General features: G+C 51.3%; 1 protein-coding gene across 1 annotated transcript in view; it reads right to left on the bottom strand.

Moving 5' to 3' along the window:
* Positions 1–201: 201 nt before the first annotated feature.
* LOC131096342 (olfactory receptor 14J1-like) overlaps positions 202–16628 on the bottom strand; it is a gene marked incomplete at its 5' end in the record, with an annotated part of 30842 nt that continues 14415 nt past the window's right edge. The window contains 3 exons of the mRNA XM_058044681.1: positions 202–249; positions 3067–3201; positions 4996–5115. Coding sequence (XP_057900664.1) covers positions 202–249; positions 3067–3201; positions 4996–5115 — 303 coding nt within the window. The remainder of the gene's footprint in view (positions 250–3066; positions 3202–4995; positions 5116–16628) is intronic.

The following is a 16628-nucleotide window of genomic DNA, read 5'->3' as shown; positions in this document are numbered from 1 at the left end:
GGTGACTCACCCACCTCCCTGGGAAGCCCATTCCAATGCCGCACCACAGAATCACAGAATCCTGGTGCTCCTGGCCACACCATCCCTGATCCATTGGAGGGCCAGGTTGAATGAGGGAAATGATGGGGAGAGGAATAGGGACAAAGTGTTCTAGGTTTTCAGCCATGAAGTGTCTTGATTTTCATATCTGTTCAGACTGCATTAGAAGGTGCTGGGGGTCAATATCAGTTGGATATTGCTGAGATCAATCTAGAAACAGGAAAAGAAAACTTTAAAAAACGGTACTCTCTGCAATGTTTTCACTATAGGATATTCACCTTGAATACACTTCTGAAATCTGTCTAATCAACCACACTAAGAACTGAAACCTTGAATGATTCCCAGGAACTTTTCTTGTTCAGGTATTTTGAATGACTGTTTATGCACTCTTCTTTCTGAATTCCTGAAGTGAAGAGATCAAGAAAGAAGAGGCCTCTGGAGTAGTATAATTCATTATCAGAAACCTCCAAGTGTCTGAGGATCCATCCCCATCAGGGCAGCAATGAACAGAAATGGGCACAGCTTTGTGATTTCCCCAGCTTTGGCATGGGCCCTGGGCCTGGAGCAGTAGCAGCTCTTGAAGGCCCCAAGGCTGCAGCTCTTGTGCTGCCCTGAGCAGATGGGATGGCAGCAGGGGCTGCAGAGCTCTCAGCACCTCAGCCCGAGGGGAGCAGGGCAGCCAGGGAGCCTCCTTTGGCCTTGGCCAAGCACCTTCCCCCATGGCTGGGGCTGAGTCCTGTGGCAGCTGCAGCTGCTGCTGTGCCCTTGCCAGGGGCTGAGGCCGTGGGGCAGTGCCCAGAGCAGCCTGGCCTGAGCAGAGCTGTGGGGCCAGAGCCAGCTGGACTGGGCTGGAGAGAGGCCCTTGGTGCTGCCCAGAGCTCAGGGCAGCTGGCAGAGCTTGCAGGGAGCTGGGCTGGGCTCAGAGAGCCTGGCCCAGAAACCATCAGTGTCCATCCCAGCCTGGCTGAGCGTGCAGGGGCAGGACTCAGGCCAGGCCTTGTGGGGCAGGACCAGCGCCTGTGCAAGGCATTGCAAACAGGCAAGTCTTTTGTGGAGAAAAGAAGAAACGCCACAACTTTGTAAAAGTTGTAAAGCTTGGTATGTTTATTACTGCGCTGGACGCATGCGGAGATTGCTCTCCTCAAAAAAGGCATGCATACCTCTGAGAACTTTTTTTATCAGGTCTCTTTTTATCTCTCTATCAAATACATATGCATACAGTTTCACTACAGGTTCATACATATTCATTTTTATGGGTTTCGTGTGACTTTTACCACTAGTTCCTTTTTATCAGAAAGAATTCCGAGGTCAGGTTGACTTGCCCTTACAGCAGTCCTGTTTCTCTCTGTCATCTTCTGTCTCCCTCCCCTTTATCTCTGTCCTTCGCTGAAGTCACTTCACTGAGCTTAGGCCTTGCAGTCTGGCTAAATAACTATGGTTTCTAACCACAGACTCAACTCAAAAATGTACATTTCACCTAAATTAAAATGGATTTCTATCCTGGAAAATTTTCACTTTGCTTCACACCAATGGCCCGAATTGGCACAATGATCCTTTCCCTTGCAGTGATGCAGACCAGCTCGTGGCAATAATCCTGCAGGAAAAGAAACTGGCCCAGCACAGGGCATTTAGTGCCATCCCCATGGCAGAAGAAAAAACATTTCTACAACCCTTCAAGGGCATCCATTTACCTATTGCACCCTCAAATGAACACTAAGTTCTACTAATATGTCACATTTTAAAGGCACTGGAGGACTTTGCAAAACCTACCTCTGTACCATCCAGCTCCTGTGTCACTTGGGTCATACCCATACCCTAGGCCACCATCATTTTTACTCTAAATTTTAATGATGTTAAAGAATTCCTAAGCCCCATCTAAGCAACATGGAGCTGGGGAACACAGGACATTGCTCTTTAGGGTTCTATATTCCCACTGTCTGAGAATAGGACAAAGTGTCCAACTGACTCTAAGCAGCAAAAGGAAGAGGAGAAAACAGCTGCACCCAAAGACATCCTGCACCTCTGGCCTGGTGCAGAAACATCAGCTGGCTCACAACTCCCCTCTAACTTTGCCTCTCCAACCAAGTCAGGAGAAGAACGGTGCTAAGAGGTAGCAGGATGCTGTTGGAAAGGGCCTCTCTTTGTTTCCCTGCAAGGCTTCCTCCCTTCCATGCCATGCCCCCAACCCTTCTGTATGAACAAGCCTCCAGATCAGAACATGAACCCTCCAGATCCCAGCACTGAGATCAGACTTGCCAGGGCCTCAGCACTGCTGTTCAAACCTCCCCGCAAAAGCACCTTTGGCACGGAATGGGTGCCAGCTGACAGAGCAAGCAAAGGGACAGGCATGAAGACAGAGCCCCAGCAGTGTCACTGCCACGGGCTCTGGGCTCACAGCTCTGCCTGCAGCTTGTACCTGCCCTACACCAGCTCCTTCAGGCAGGTGTCCAAGTGCCCTGCAGCTCAGCAACCTCTGGCTGACCAAGGGCACCCAGAGCCCAGTGTGCCTGTGCCAGGCCGGGCTCACGGGCACAGCACATCCTCTGCCCTGGCCCTGCAGCTGTGCCATGCTCACTTGTGCTCTGGGACAGCACAGCTGCAAGGCTGCACAACAGAGGGGGTGAAAAAGCAGCGGCTTTGCTCCAGCCCAGGGGCAGGCAGGGAAGCTGTTGGCAGTCCAGGAAGGAGGAAAGCTCTCTGACCTCTTTGTTCCTCTGGTGTTTTCCATCAGAATGAAACCCCTTCCACTGGACCTAGAGATGGCCCAACATCCATCAACAGCCCTCTGTCCTTTTCATCCTGTTCCCTGTGCATCTTCCCTTGGCAATGCTCAGAATGTGCAGGAAGGGGAAGCAGAGCCTGTCAGGCCTGGCTGCAGTGCCTGCCAGCAGTGCCAAGGTGTGACTGGCTGCAGGCTGCCTGCCCACGCCTGGAGCCCAGCTCACAGCATGCAATGGGCTGGAGCCAGAGTGCAGGGAAAACAATGGCTGTGGAGATCATTGTGTGCTTTGGCTCCTCCAGCCTCACCTTGTTCTTGCTGGGGCTGAAGCGGATGCGCACAGGGGCAGAGGCGCCTGCTGGCACCATGTGGTACACATCCCTGGGGTACGCCAGCTGGAAATAAGGGAAGCTCTCCATGCACACCTTCACCAGCCGAGGCATCTGCAGCAGAGACAGGAAATGATGATTTTGCCACTTGTGGAAACAGGACCAGAGGAGACCTGTCCATGGCCTGCTAACATCCCTCCCCTGCCCCTTTTCCAAAGCACTTTCAGCTGAGCAGGCACAGGCACATCATTCACAAGGCTGAACTTGAATCCCTTCTCTCTGCCTCCAGCATTTTGGCCAGGGGCAGTAGGGCAGTGCCTGCTGGGAAGGAAGGGCCGAGCAGGTCAGCACCAGCAGGATGGAGACACAGCACCTGAACCAAGTCACCTGCATATTCAACAAGGCCAAAAAACCTGCTGGCTTCTGCCTGCACACAGCCATGAAGTTGTCATGTTCCAGAGGGGGAATGTGCTACCTAAGAGCAAACCAGCACATTACTGTGGGGCAAGGAAGAAATTCCCTTCTAGCAGATCAGGTTTGGGTAGGGAACTTCTGGGGATACAGTCAGGCAGGCAGAGCAGCAAGACAGGAGACCAAACACTGTGGTCTTACTGGGAATAAAAGCAAACCTGAAAAGCAAAAGAAGGAAGGAACACAGCAAGACAATCCCTAAAACAAGGAGATGGCAAAGAGAATTTAAATGGGCAGTAAAGCAGCAAGGAAGAATCATAAAACCCTTAGAGCAACCAGCTTGCCAAAAGGGACAGAAACACAGACAGGCAGTGTCTATTGACCATGGGGCTTCAGAGGCATTTTCTGCCTGGAGAAACAGGACCAGCACTGACTACAGTGTGGTTCCAGTATGAAAAGCCAATCTTGGCTCTGCAGGGCTTCCTGCTGCCTGTGTAGGCAAGCTGGGCTGCTGGGCATTCCTGCCTGCAGCCAGCAGGCCAGGTTCGGCCCTCTGGGGTACTACATGCACAGCACACATGCATTTTCTAGCACACTGATCTCATCAACCCCTGAGCACCAAAATGCTCTCCAAAAGTCTAAACCAGATGATTTGGACTCTCTCCTGTCTCCTCCCACCAGCCCACTCTTGGCAGAAGCCTCATTTGAGAAAATGTTTCCCTGACTGAAATTCAAATGGTCTCAAGTTTTCCTCTTTACAGTGGAACACAACTGCTGACATTTTTCAACTTTTTCTCTCTCAGCTCTCTTGGGAAACTGCAAAACAATCCCAATTTCTTCAAGAGAAGGTGGAAACCTCCAGGAGCATATGGCTTTGGATGTGCTGTGGTTCTCCAAAGGGAAAGCAGAGCACTGTGTTGCTTTTGGAAAAGCTGAGCAGAGCTGGATGAAGCTGAGCAGGAGCCTCAAGTGGCACCTAAAGGCCTCTCACTGCTTCTGCTCCATCATTCTGATTGCAGGGCTCTTGCAGAACACGGTTCCTGCAGGGCCAATGCCATTAATGAGAAGTGATTCCAGCATAAAGTGCAGAAGGCTCAGCCCCTGAGCTTTGGCTGTGAGCTGCACAAAGGGAGCCAAACTGGCTGAGAGAGGCAGAGATTCCTAACAGGAGCCAAGATTAACCAAGGACACACAGGGTGTGCTATAGACCCAAGGCAAAGCATGAGAGCAGGTAAGAACTGTACAGCCCTCAACATTCCAGTCAATCCAGAGCTTTCAAGAGAAGGAAACTCCTTTGTGATAGACACCATCAACGCCTGGCCAAAATCTGGGGACAGTTCCCAGCACAGGAAGATTTCCACCATCTTGCAGAACAAGGTGCTGAGACATTTTCTTCTGCATGTGCTGCAGCAGATAACTTGCTTTGCTGTACACTGAGGGAATGACAGCCCTCTCCTCTTCCAGCACAGTGTGAAAGCTCTGGGTGCCAGCACTTACCTTGTCCTTATTCATGAGAGACAGCACCATTTCCGAGACCTCCCGAGCGACAAAGTTCTGAAATACCAGCTCTGGTGGGGAAACCCCAAACCAGCTCTGTTTCGGGGCAGCTGACGGCACCTGGAGAGGAGAGAGAGCAGGGAGAGCTTCAGCTGCTGGGAGGAAGGTTCATGCAGGAGAATCTTCCACTGATCCCCAGTGAAGTACAGACTCTGAGGGAGCACGTCTGCCCAGCCCACACTGGGCAAACAGTGGCTCACCCACCTCTGCTCTGAGCTCATCCACAGCTGCTGGGCCACACAGAGCAGGCTCAAGCCAAGCTGCTCTTTCGGCATGGATTTCTCCAGGTTTCTTTCTCCAGAATGCCAGGCAGCACTTTCCTAAAACACAGCCCTTTGCCCATGTGGTCACAGAGCTCTGGGGCACTGACTGAGCCCTCATGGAGTAAGTAAAACCCATGAATTTACAGGAGACTCCATGGGAAAGGATTTGGGATGTCTTTTACTCTGAGACAGGGAGACCGAGGCCCACACAACTGCAAATATCTTTTTTGCTCTAGAACTTAGACATCAGTAAGAAGAGCACAGGACCAGAGGAGGTGTGAGAGATGAGGTGACATTTGGCTGAAGCCAAAAGGTTATTAAGCAAAAGAATGGAATTTGTTGGTTCTGTGTGTTGTTTGTGGTTTGGATTTGTTCAGTTTGGTTTGCTGAGTGTAGCAGTGAGAGGGTCAGGGTTGAAGACCTGACCAAAAGGAAGGAGGACGAGAAGGGAGCGGACAGAAAAGTTGGTGCTCAGTAGAGAATGGAAGCTCCCGAGTACCCATCCAATGGCAAAGGGCACAGGGACCGCCCCAGCCCGGTACAAAGGGGATACAAAGATTGCCATTTTCTCAGAGGGTGTGTGTGTGCTTGGCTCTCAGGGAGGGAGACATCCCCAGCTCAGCTGAATCGTTACTAAGAAACACTTTTCTTTTGCTTTGATGATTTTGTTCCTTTTCATTGTACTTTAAAGTTAGTGCATTTCAAACAGAGGGAAAGGTAAAAATAAAAAGACAAATGAGCTGAAAATAAAAAGACAAGTGAGGTGAATGCTGAATGACGATAAGATTCAGTTATTTTCTCAGCAACCTGGGTAAAAGTAGAGTTGGTATCTCCTTTTTCCATGAGCTTTAAATGGGTGCTTGCTTGTCATTATTACTATCTTATTTCATGCCATTGTAGAGGCACGTCTGGAATGACACAACAACAGCAAATGCTTCTGGAGCAGAGACATTGCTTGGAGAAAACTCTGCCCTGCTTTGTCTGCCTTCTCCAGCCACACTGCTGTCACTGTAGAGATGCAAGCAGGTCTCCTCTGTGACTTCACAGCAGACACATTCTGCTGAAGGGAGTGGCTGCAGCACACTGTCCCTTAGCTGTGCCCTTCCCTGAGGTGTTCCCAAGGCTCCTCTCCAGGACAATCCTTAACCTGGATTGTGTTCCGTGTCTCTTGCTGCCAATTTCCTGCTCAACAGCCCACCTCAGTCACCTACCCGTTTGGACTGTGCTTTATACCGAGCTAGTCCTGCCAGAAAAGCAGCTTTAAACACACCTCTGAGGAGGCACTGATCCAGACAAAGCACATCCATTCCCCTCTGCCCAGGGCCAGTCCCCTGTACATCTGGCAGCCTGCAAAATCTAACACCCCGTCAGGGTCCAACACATTGTTCCAGCCCAAAGCAGTAATGCAATTTGTTTTGTTCAATCTGAAGTAATTCCTGCAGATCCTTGGCCTTCAAAGGCCACCGCTGCCACTCTGCAGGGAATCCTGTGACCCCGAGCATTTGATGGTGACCACACCAAAGCAAGAGGTGGCTCCTTCAGCAGGAGATTGGCAAAGGGCAATTTTGGGCCTCTGTGTCCCCAGCCTTCCTCCCATTGTTTTAGCAATGGCAGCTGCACTCCAGCACACCCCAGCAGCTTCAGCAGAGGGTATTTGTGTTGGCTTAGTGCAGATCAGGACTCCCAGTCCACCACTCCCAGCACCTTGCAATGACAGCAGGACCTGGACACTGAGGCATTTTGCTGGAGGCAAGCCTGTCACAAACACACACCCTCTTCAAACTTCATGTGAAACAGAAAGGAAAAGAGCAGGAAAAGGCTACCTTTGGGCGAGTCTCACTCCTGTCTAGAAATGGGCCAATTCTGGGCAGAATACTCCCCCCAGTGCTGGCCTCCTTCTTCCTGCTGAGAAACTTCTCCCTCTGGAACTTACAGGGAAGCAGCTGAAAGGCAAAAGTAAACCAGCTAGAGCCTCAGAGTTGTGCTTGTTCAGAAAGGCTGTTCTTGAACAAGTGGCACTGGTGAATAACTTGTGATCACAGCCACTAGGACATTCCTGGAAGCCCTGGAAGTTTCCTGCTGAAATACTTAGCATCAGGGAATTAATAATACAGAGTGGAACACACATACTCCAGCCATATGGCTCTGTCCCATTGGCTTCTCCATGACTGGATGGGACATGGTTGGGGATTTCTGCTCTTTGGGCATTTGTTTCCTCTCACGTTTCATTGGATTGAGGCAGTGACCTTTCCAGACAATGGGGAGGAGCTCTCAGAACTGCCTGAACTCCATCCCTGCACAACGCTCAGAACTCACAGCAAGGAGATATCACTGCTGGATGAGTCCAAGAGATGCAAGAAAGGAACACTGTACCAAGAGGGAGGTGCACAGGAATGTGTCCAGGTTTTAGTTCTCCCTGTCGATTGTTTTCTCTGCCTGGGCTGACAGAGCCCTCCACAGAAGAAAACAGAGGCATCTCCTTGACAGAGCCTCAGCAGTGGGGCATCTTCAGCCAAGTGAGCTGCAGACAGCAAGGGACCTTTGTGGCCCTGGCTCCAGCGCTGCCTGCAGGGCTGCATCTGTGCCCACACAGGAGCTGGGAGAGAACAGCTGCTTTGGAAGCTCTTCCAGCTGGGACCAGCCGTGGCTCTCAAGGCTTTGGGCAGAGTTTGAGCTTCCCCCCCCCAACACGCCCAGGTGCCCAAGGGCAGCATGGTCAGAGCAGCACAGGTGAGTGGTGCCCAGCCTGACAGAAGGAATTCCTGTGGCACAGGGAAAGGGACAGAACACATGCTCAGGGCTTCAGCTGTACATTGGTTTCACTTGGCTCTGCTGGCACAGCCAGGCAAGACACAGCTGAAGCATCCCACAGTGTTCCCTGTTGCACCAGGACAGCCCCAGCAACAGCAGCACAGCACAAAGGGCTGGGCAGGGGCTCTGCAGCTTCACAGCACTGCTGGACAACAGGGGCAGGGAGAGCAGGCACACCAGGGCAGTGCCAGCCTTAACACAGCCCCAGGGGGTACTCACAGCATTAGGCTTCAGTCCTTCCCTGGACAAAAGACGAGGTGTTGTGGTCTTTTCTGGGAATCCAGACGCCATTTCCAAGGGACGATGTCGCAGGTGAGCGACAATGCCTCAACAAAACTGGGAGGAGCAACAATGGAACTCTGAAAATCCACAACCCAATTCATGGCAGACTCAAGGCGTATACTGGTGCTAAAAATGTTCTATGATTTGAAAGTAGCTAAGTGCTTGTTTGATGTAAGTAGCTAGTATACTTAGGCCTCTAGTTGGACTTTATTTGAACTCTATGGCTACCTTGTGCAATTCAAAGATGGATCATACTGAAACCTGGAGCTCAAAAGCTGAACATTAATAAGAGTTGGAACAGACAAAGCTGTAGCTTAAATATTACTTAAAAATAGCTAGAGTGGGCCTCCTCTTCTTTAGGCTAAAGCACTCCTGCTCTCTCAGCTGCTCCTCACAGCTGAGAGACTAATGAGAGACTGGAATGTTATGGCTAATGGCTTAAATGTCCCTATAAAGGACTTTTCTGCCCATTGTGACAAAACTGTATAAAGAAGCTGCGACCACCCGAGCCCACCCTTCCCTGAAAATGCCTCCTGACTGGAACTTGGCACTGTGAGTTAAACTGCCTAAGGGAACTTGAGACAAGATCAAGGTGACACTATTGTCCCATTAGCTCAGGTCTGGGGAGAAGTAAACAAGGCTGAGGAGAAAAACCTATCCACAACAAAGCCAAACCCAGCAGCTGTCCTGAAAATCAGCTCTGTCTGGGTTCAGGCTGGGGAAGTCATAGCCACAGACTCTTCTGCTGAGGCCAGCTTTGCACACAAACAAACCAGCAAAGACCTCCACAGTGCCTCCAGACCCATTCCTGAGGCCTCGCACCAGACGACTGCAGGGCATGCAAAGTAACACAGCAAATCTGAAAATCCAGAACCCAACTCATGGCAGACTCGAAGGATATATGGGTGCTAAAGATTTTGTATTATTTGACAGTAGCAAGAGACCTGGGCAGTCCCACCTTGCCCAAATCTGCTTGAATCCATTGAGTCTTATATTTTGCCAGACCTTACCACAGAGAAGACCACAAGAGGATTTAATGGGATGCCAATGGGATCCATGGAATGGTGATATTTTCTACTAAATCTGTCTCTGACACTCTCTTTCTCCCCTCCCCTTCCCAACCCCCAACCCCCTCCCACTTTTTCTTGTCTTTCTCTCTCTTTCTTCCTCACATTTACTGTTCCATAAAATCCAGACTATTGACTTTGGCATATGGTCTCATTTGCACCTCAATACAGAGGCACCTTCCTAATAATTTTAATCACCAGATGATAAAAACCCACTGAAACTTGAACAGAACTCATTCGCATTTAAGCAGTTTAAGCAGTTACTATAGGAAAAAAATGTATAGACTAGTATATTAGGAAGATGTTGTATTTCTTCAGTGAAAAAAAGCACAGTCAGTAGACCATTTATTGTTCATCCTCTCAGGTGTACATGTCACTGAACTACTGCGCCAGAAGACCAGCATGATCACATCCTCTATTTCCCTTTGGCATTCTCTTTCAGAGCACAGATGGAACAGAACCAAAAAGTTCAACTTTAGTCGGTCTTTACATTCAAATGAAATTCAGGACTCCCTAGCAGACACCAGTGTTCTGCACGCTGCGGAGCTTTTTGCAGAGGCCAATGCTCTGCACCTTTAGCAATTCTCTACGCCGACAATTCACCTGGCGAAGGGCCCGGTGCAGCCGCCTGCAGGAGCCCGGGCTGCGCACACCCAGCCAGGGCCGCGCTCTCAGGCAGCTGAGGCCGCGCCGCTGTCACAGGCGCTGAGGGCCCGGCCGCGGTTACCGGGCAACCGCGGCGCCGAGTGCGGGGCCGGGCGGGGCCGGGCCGGGCCGCAGGGCTTTGCAAAGGACATTGGCACTGCAGCGACTGACTGCAGTTTGGGGCTTCCCAAGAGTCTTTGTGTAACTAATGAAAGGTTAAAATGTGGTGACAAAGGCACCTATGCCAGGGCTGTACATTGCTCTTTGCAGCACTAGTATCCGACCCTGGCTGGAACAGCAGGAGGGGCTGAGGCAGCAGGGAAGGGGACTCAGCCTGGAGAAAAGGAGGCTCAGGGGGGACCTTCTGGCTCTGCACAACTCCCTGACAGGAGGGGACAAGAGGCTGCTGCAAGTTCAGGCAGCGCCGGAGCCGCCTGGCTCCCACTCTCCTCCCCCGCTCCGCCTCTTCCTCCCTCCCTCCTCCTCCTCCTCCTCCGCTCCCGCAGCCCTCGCAGCCCCCGGCAGGGGCGGGGATGGAGCCGGGACAGGCCGGAACGCAGAGAGGCCTGGGGGGATGCCAGGACTGGGAGTGACTGGGCTGTACTGGGATCATCCTGGGAGCAGCTCCTGGGTGACTGAGTTCTACTGGGATCATCCTGGGATCACACTGGCAGTGAGGAGGAGCAGCGCGATGGCTCCAGCGCTGCGGCTGAGGGCGCTCCTGGGCGGCCAGGGGCGAGTGGGACCCCCGGCACCGGGACCCTGAACCGCCCCTGCCAGCACCGGAACCCCCCTGCTCCCCTTATCCTGCACAGGGACCCCCTGAATCCCCCTATTCTGGACATCAGGGCTCCCTGCTCCCCTTTTCCCGTCCATCCCATGGCTCCCAGCCTCCAGACTTGGCGTAGGCCTGACTCTGGGACAACCTGGAACGCCTTGGTCTCCCATTCCTGCCTTTCCCAGCCCCCAGCCCCAGCTTTGTGCAAAACCAGAGACCCCCTGAACTCCTCGTTCTCAAACATCCAGGTGTCCCCACCCTGGTCCCCCCTTTTTGGGAAACCCTGGACTCCCCTTTCCTGGGCTCAAGGACCCCCTGGAATTCCCTTCTACCTCTCCATGTCCCCGTCCCCTGTCCTTCAGCTGTGCCCTGTCCCTGTCCCCTGTCCCTTGGTTCTGTGGGGCCCAGGGTGGCAGCAGGACCCAGGGCAGCCCTGGAGGAGAACAACCCTGAGCCCCAGCTGGGCCAGTTCCCCCAGTTCCCCCCAGGTCACTCCCAGCATGGGCCCTGTGGCTCCCAGTCACCCCCAGGATGGTCCCAGTCACTTCCAGTTACACTCAGGATGTTCCCAGTGTCATCCCAGTCACTCCCAGTATGATCCCAGCATGATCCCAGGTGTTCCCATTCACCCCTACTATAGTTCCAGGCACTCCCACTATGGTTCCAGTCCTTCCCAGTATGATTCCAGGATGAACCCTGTCACTCTCAGTACAGTGCCATTTGCCCCCAGTATGGTCCCAGTCACTCCAAGTCACCCAGTAGGATTCCAGTCACACCCAGTAGGATTCCAGTCAATCCCAGATACTCCCAGTATTATTCCAGTGACTTCCTTTATGGTTCTTTTGTGATTCCAGTCACTCCTGGTCTCTCCCAGTACATCCCAGTTGTCCCTAATGTGTTTCCACTCACTCCCAGTTGCTCCCAGTAACTTCCAGTATGATTACATTTGCTCACAGCCACTCCCAATCCCATCCAGCATGATTCCACTCACTCCCTGTATATCCCAGTTGCTCCACCCATGGTCCAAATTGCCCTCAGCCTGCTCCTAGTCACTTTCAGTATGATTCCAATAGGATCCCAGTCACCCTCAGTGTGGTGCCAGTTGCTCCCAGTATGATCCCATTTTTCCCAGCATGGTTCCATTTCCTCCCAGTGTGATCCCATTTGGCTCTAGCACAGACCCAGTCCCTCCCAGTATGATCCTACTCTGATGACATGATGATCCCAGTTGCTCCCAGCTTGGTCCTAGCTGCTCCCAGCTTCATCCTAGTTGCTCCCATTTCCTCCCAGTCTGATCCCAGTTGCTCCCAGTGACCCCTGTGTTATGTTTTGGAATGGGAGGAAATTTAGGGAAGCGATGCAGAGTTTTTTGTGTATCTGACAGTCTGTTGAGCTGCTGAAAAGCTAGACGTGCTTGGGTGAAACCCACATGGTAAAGACCAAAAAATTCAGAAACTTTTCCTTGTTGGTCGGCAGGGAGGTGCTGGGTTTGGGTTTGGGCTTCAGCTCTAGGGCTGGGCTGGGCTGGGCAGTCTTGCTGCCGGCTGGGTTTCTTTTCTATTTTCTGGGCTGCTTGCTGGCTTCTCTCTCCATGGGCTCTGGTTTGGCCGGGCTGGGCTTCAGCAGCTGCTGGGCAAGGAGACAGGGGAGGCTGCGGAGCTTTAGCCAGAGCAGGGCTGGCTGTGGCTGTGAAGATCTCGCTGTCAGGCTGCTGCTTCTTCTTAGCGTGGCTGAGACCAGAGATGTAGTAAACCCCTCGGGTTTAGCCAGGGCCCCTTGGAGAATAGAATGCTGACACAGCAGCAAAGAAGCTTCCTGTCTCCAGGGATATCCACCTTATCCCTATACCATGTAAGGCAATATTGTGTTAACCCTGCTATTGATCACTTATGGTCACTCTAACACCTTTGCCATTGGTCAGGATTGGATCCAGGCCAAGGGTATAAAAGTAGCATACTGTACCCCTACTAACTCGGAAGAAAAAGAGCTGAGACCTTTCACGGAGCCCTGCAATAAAGCCATACACGTGGAACAGCCGGTGTCTTCTGCTTCTCCTCTCTCTACCGTCTGCTGGAGCCTTAAGCCAAGGGAAAAGCTACCTAGCAAGCAAAGAGCTTGAAATCATAAGAGCTGCCTAATCACTAAGAGCTGAATATTCCCTGCTTGCTAGGGCTGTCCCTCAGCCTTGGTCTGAGAGCGAGCTGGCTTCTGGCACCCAGTCCCCTTGGGGACTGAGCTCTGGAGCTGTAACAGCTTGCATAGGATAAGACCAAGCAAGGCTCATTTACAGAGACTTCTGTGGCTGGTGTAAAAAACTAAACACTAACTATAAAGCTGATCTGAACACAACTGAGCCACAGCTTTCTGTTACAAGTTATTGGTGGCTTAGGTAGGCTTCAGGCGTGATGTTAACTTTTTCAGTACTTCAATCTTCTTTTGAGTGAGAGAAAAGAACAAAATGCAAGTATATTAAAAACAAGATGACAACATTGAAGTTAATGAAGAAGAAGGTAAGTAAGTCCCAGATGGGACGGGTGAGAAGATGCTTTGTTTTTAGAGCTGAAATCCTCTTGTAAGCTATAAAGAATAGACTTTTTTCCCTTATAACACATAAAACTATAAGGAAATTAAAGTGTTTGAATTGATATTAGGTAAAGGCTTCTATGTTACAGTAAGCAGATGTTGAAATAGCTGTAATCTCATGAGAAGTTTGTACAAAGAAAGAGCGCAGTCTTGTGCTTCTAAAAATGAAGATCTCTGCTCCCAGAGATGAAGGTGATTTTAGAGATAGATAATGAGAACTTTTGCCTTTAAACAGCTCATCTTTAAAACAATATCCCATAAACCAATATAGCCCATCTCCAAGCTGTGGGAAAGGCTTGTAGAAATAAGAAAGATTTTACGATAGCAAGGTTCCCCTGGCGGTTGTTATTCATGACAAAATTGAGAACCACGAGAAAACTGTTTTTTCCTTTTGTAGAAAAGTCTCCATAACTTTAACAAGAGGGACTTCTCTCCCTAAGTGAACTAAAAAAAGACTCTTTTATAGGTAGTAAACTGACTAGAAATCTTAAGTTTAGTTTCTTTACATTGTCAGTGAGAAAGAAAAAGTTGTGGGGAGAAGTAATCTAAAAAGTTTGCTTTGATTCTTACTACATTTTTTTCCCCTTTTAGTTACTATTAATAAAATTTTTCTTTATACACTTTTAAAGTTTTGAGACTGCTTTACTTCTCTCCTAATCCTATCTCACAACGGCCCCGGGCGCAGGGCTCCTCCAAAAGGAGAAGGGGTCGGGCCCTGCTTGTTCTCCTTTCATTTCAGTCCCTTCACAGCCGCGAGTGCAGAAAGGCTGAAATGGAGCCTTTCCCCAGCATTTCCCTCAGGGTTAACTGCGAGCTGAAGCTCTGTGCTGGCACTAGCCCCAGCGCCACCATCCCTGCAGCCGCCAGGCCTTTGCTGTCCCTCCGTGTCTGTTCCCTGTCCCCGAGTCCCGCCCGGCTCTGGCAGCAGCAGCAGCCGCAGCGCAGGGGGCGCCGGCCCGGCCCAGCCGGGGCTCCCGACCAGGAGCAGCAGCAGCGCCGGCCCCTTCCCGCCTGCTCCTGCCTCAGCTCCCAAGGGCTTTTTCCAGCTCAATTCAGGAGCAGAGCAGCCAGCACCCACACACAGCCCTGACTGCTCAGGGCCTGCCTGTGCTGCCCTGGGCCAGCCCTCAGAGGAAGAAAGGATTGAGTTCCAGCACTGTTTTCAGCTCTGTTTGACTCACCCTGAGGTGACAACAGCAGGCAGCTGGCGCCTTTGCCTTGGCAATTGGGGATCAGGACTGCTCTTGGCCCTCTTCTGCTTGCCACCTGAATTTTATCCATAAAACTGCAAGTGCCTCTTCCAGTTGGTGCTACCCACAGTGCTTTCATGACAGTGAAGTCAGTATTTTTGTCTCGGACGTAAAGATCAGCAGATACTGGAATGTCCACCAGCCCCTGAGCACTAAAGTGAGGGGAATTAAAGCTACACAGGCCACATTTGCCGTGCTCCAACAGAGCCCTGTTGCTGGCACTGTTGAAATAGAATAAACTGACAGAGGCCATCACAGAAATTGCCTCCGCAGTGTGGAATTAAATTGAAAAATCCACCAGGAGAAACAGAAACCTGAACTTTTAGACTCACTTCATTGCTCCTTCCCAGCAGCAGGAAATGCAAATGACCAGAGGTGTTTTGCTGCTGCCCCCAGTTTGAGCCCAGGCTCTGCCCAGTCCCAGCGATGGGCACTGCCATGTGGGGATGTGCAATGCCAAGGGCAGGAGCATGGGGCGGCCCCTGCCAGGCTGCTGAGCAGGGACAAGGAGGCAATGAGGCCCCAGCCCTGCAAGGGTCACTTGAGCCCTCATCGCCTCAGGCCCAGGGCCAGCAGCCATGGCCAAAGTGCTGCCCAAGTTGGCTCTGGCAGGGCGGTCTGGCAGCTGTGGCTCATCCCTATGCCCTGTGCAGCCCAGGCTTTCCCACGGTGTCCCTGCCCTGCACCTCTGTCCCTGCAGGCTGTCGGCATCCCCCGGCTGCCCCACCTGGCTGAGCCCTTCCTTTGCTGACATCTCTGCCTCCTGCCTGCCTCTGCCTGCCCACACAAAGCCTGGGACTGATAACAAAAGGGTTCATTCAATTTTTACCCTGCCTGTGAACTTTCAGCACAGGAACAAGGCATGCAGGGGCTGCTTTCCCAGCAAGGATCATTGGAAGAGAAGACATCTGGCTCAAAAATGTATCGACAGAAATTTGAAAGACTGAATCTGGGAACATGGGGTGGGTTTTATGGAAATGAGTAAATTGTTATACACACTTAGTGATGCCGGTAGAATAACATGTATATAAGGTTAGAAGTTATCCCTCACTAGACCTCAGGCCTGAATAAATGATCCCCTCTTAAAAAGCAAATTAGTGTTAACGGGTCTTATTCTGATATTTTGGAGATTTGGTGACGACGAGGCCTCACAGAACAAGGAGTCAGCTGTGACACTGCAAACTCATGGAACAAAGGGTCCATGGTAAAAGAGCAGAACCCCCTGGAACCAAAATCCATTTTGGCACATTGGGGCCCCATTGAACCAATGGTCCATTGTGATGCTGCAGATCCAAGGAGACCATTGTGACACTGAGAAACCTCTTGGAACCAAGGGGCCAATCTGACACAGCAAGGCCCTGTGGAGCCATGCATCCATTATGACACTGCAGAACCTCACGGAACAAAGGTGACCATGTTCTACTACAGAATCTCATCCCTGGGTCCATGGTGACACTGCAGAACCAAGGAGACTGCTGTGGGCAGTGTGAACATTCATGGATCCAGAACTCCATTGTGACACAAGGAGGCCTCATGGAACCAAGTATCCCTTGTTAAACTGTGTGGCCTCAAGGAACCATGAGCCATTGTGACACAGAATGGCCACATGGAGCCAAGGGGCCACTGTGACACTAGAAGGCCTCATGGAAGCAAGGAACCATTGTGACACTATGGAGTGTTGGCAGGCAAAGGGGCAGTTGTGACACTGTGTGTCACCATGGAACCAAGGAGTCCATTGTGACACTATAGGGCCGCATAAAATTAAGGATTCATGGAACAGTGCAGGACCACATGGAACCAAAGGTCCATTGTGACATTGCAGGGCCTCATGGAATCCTGGAGGCCATTCTGACACTTTGAGGCCTTATTGAATCAAGGGGCTCTGCAGGACCTC

Source organism: Melospiza georgiana, unplaced genomic scaffold (genome assembly GCF_028018845.1).
Source record: "Melospiza georgiana isolate bMelGeo1 unplaced genomic scaffold, bMelGeo1.pri scaffold_29, whole genome shotgun sequence".
Classification (NCBI taxonomy): domain Eukaryota; kingdom Metazoa; phylum Chordata; class Aves; order Passeriformes; family Passerellidae; genus Melospiza; species Melospiza georgiana.
This window is presented reverse-complemented; position numbering and strand designations above follow the sequence as displayed.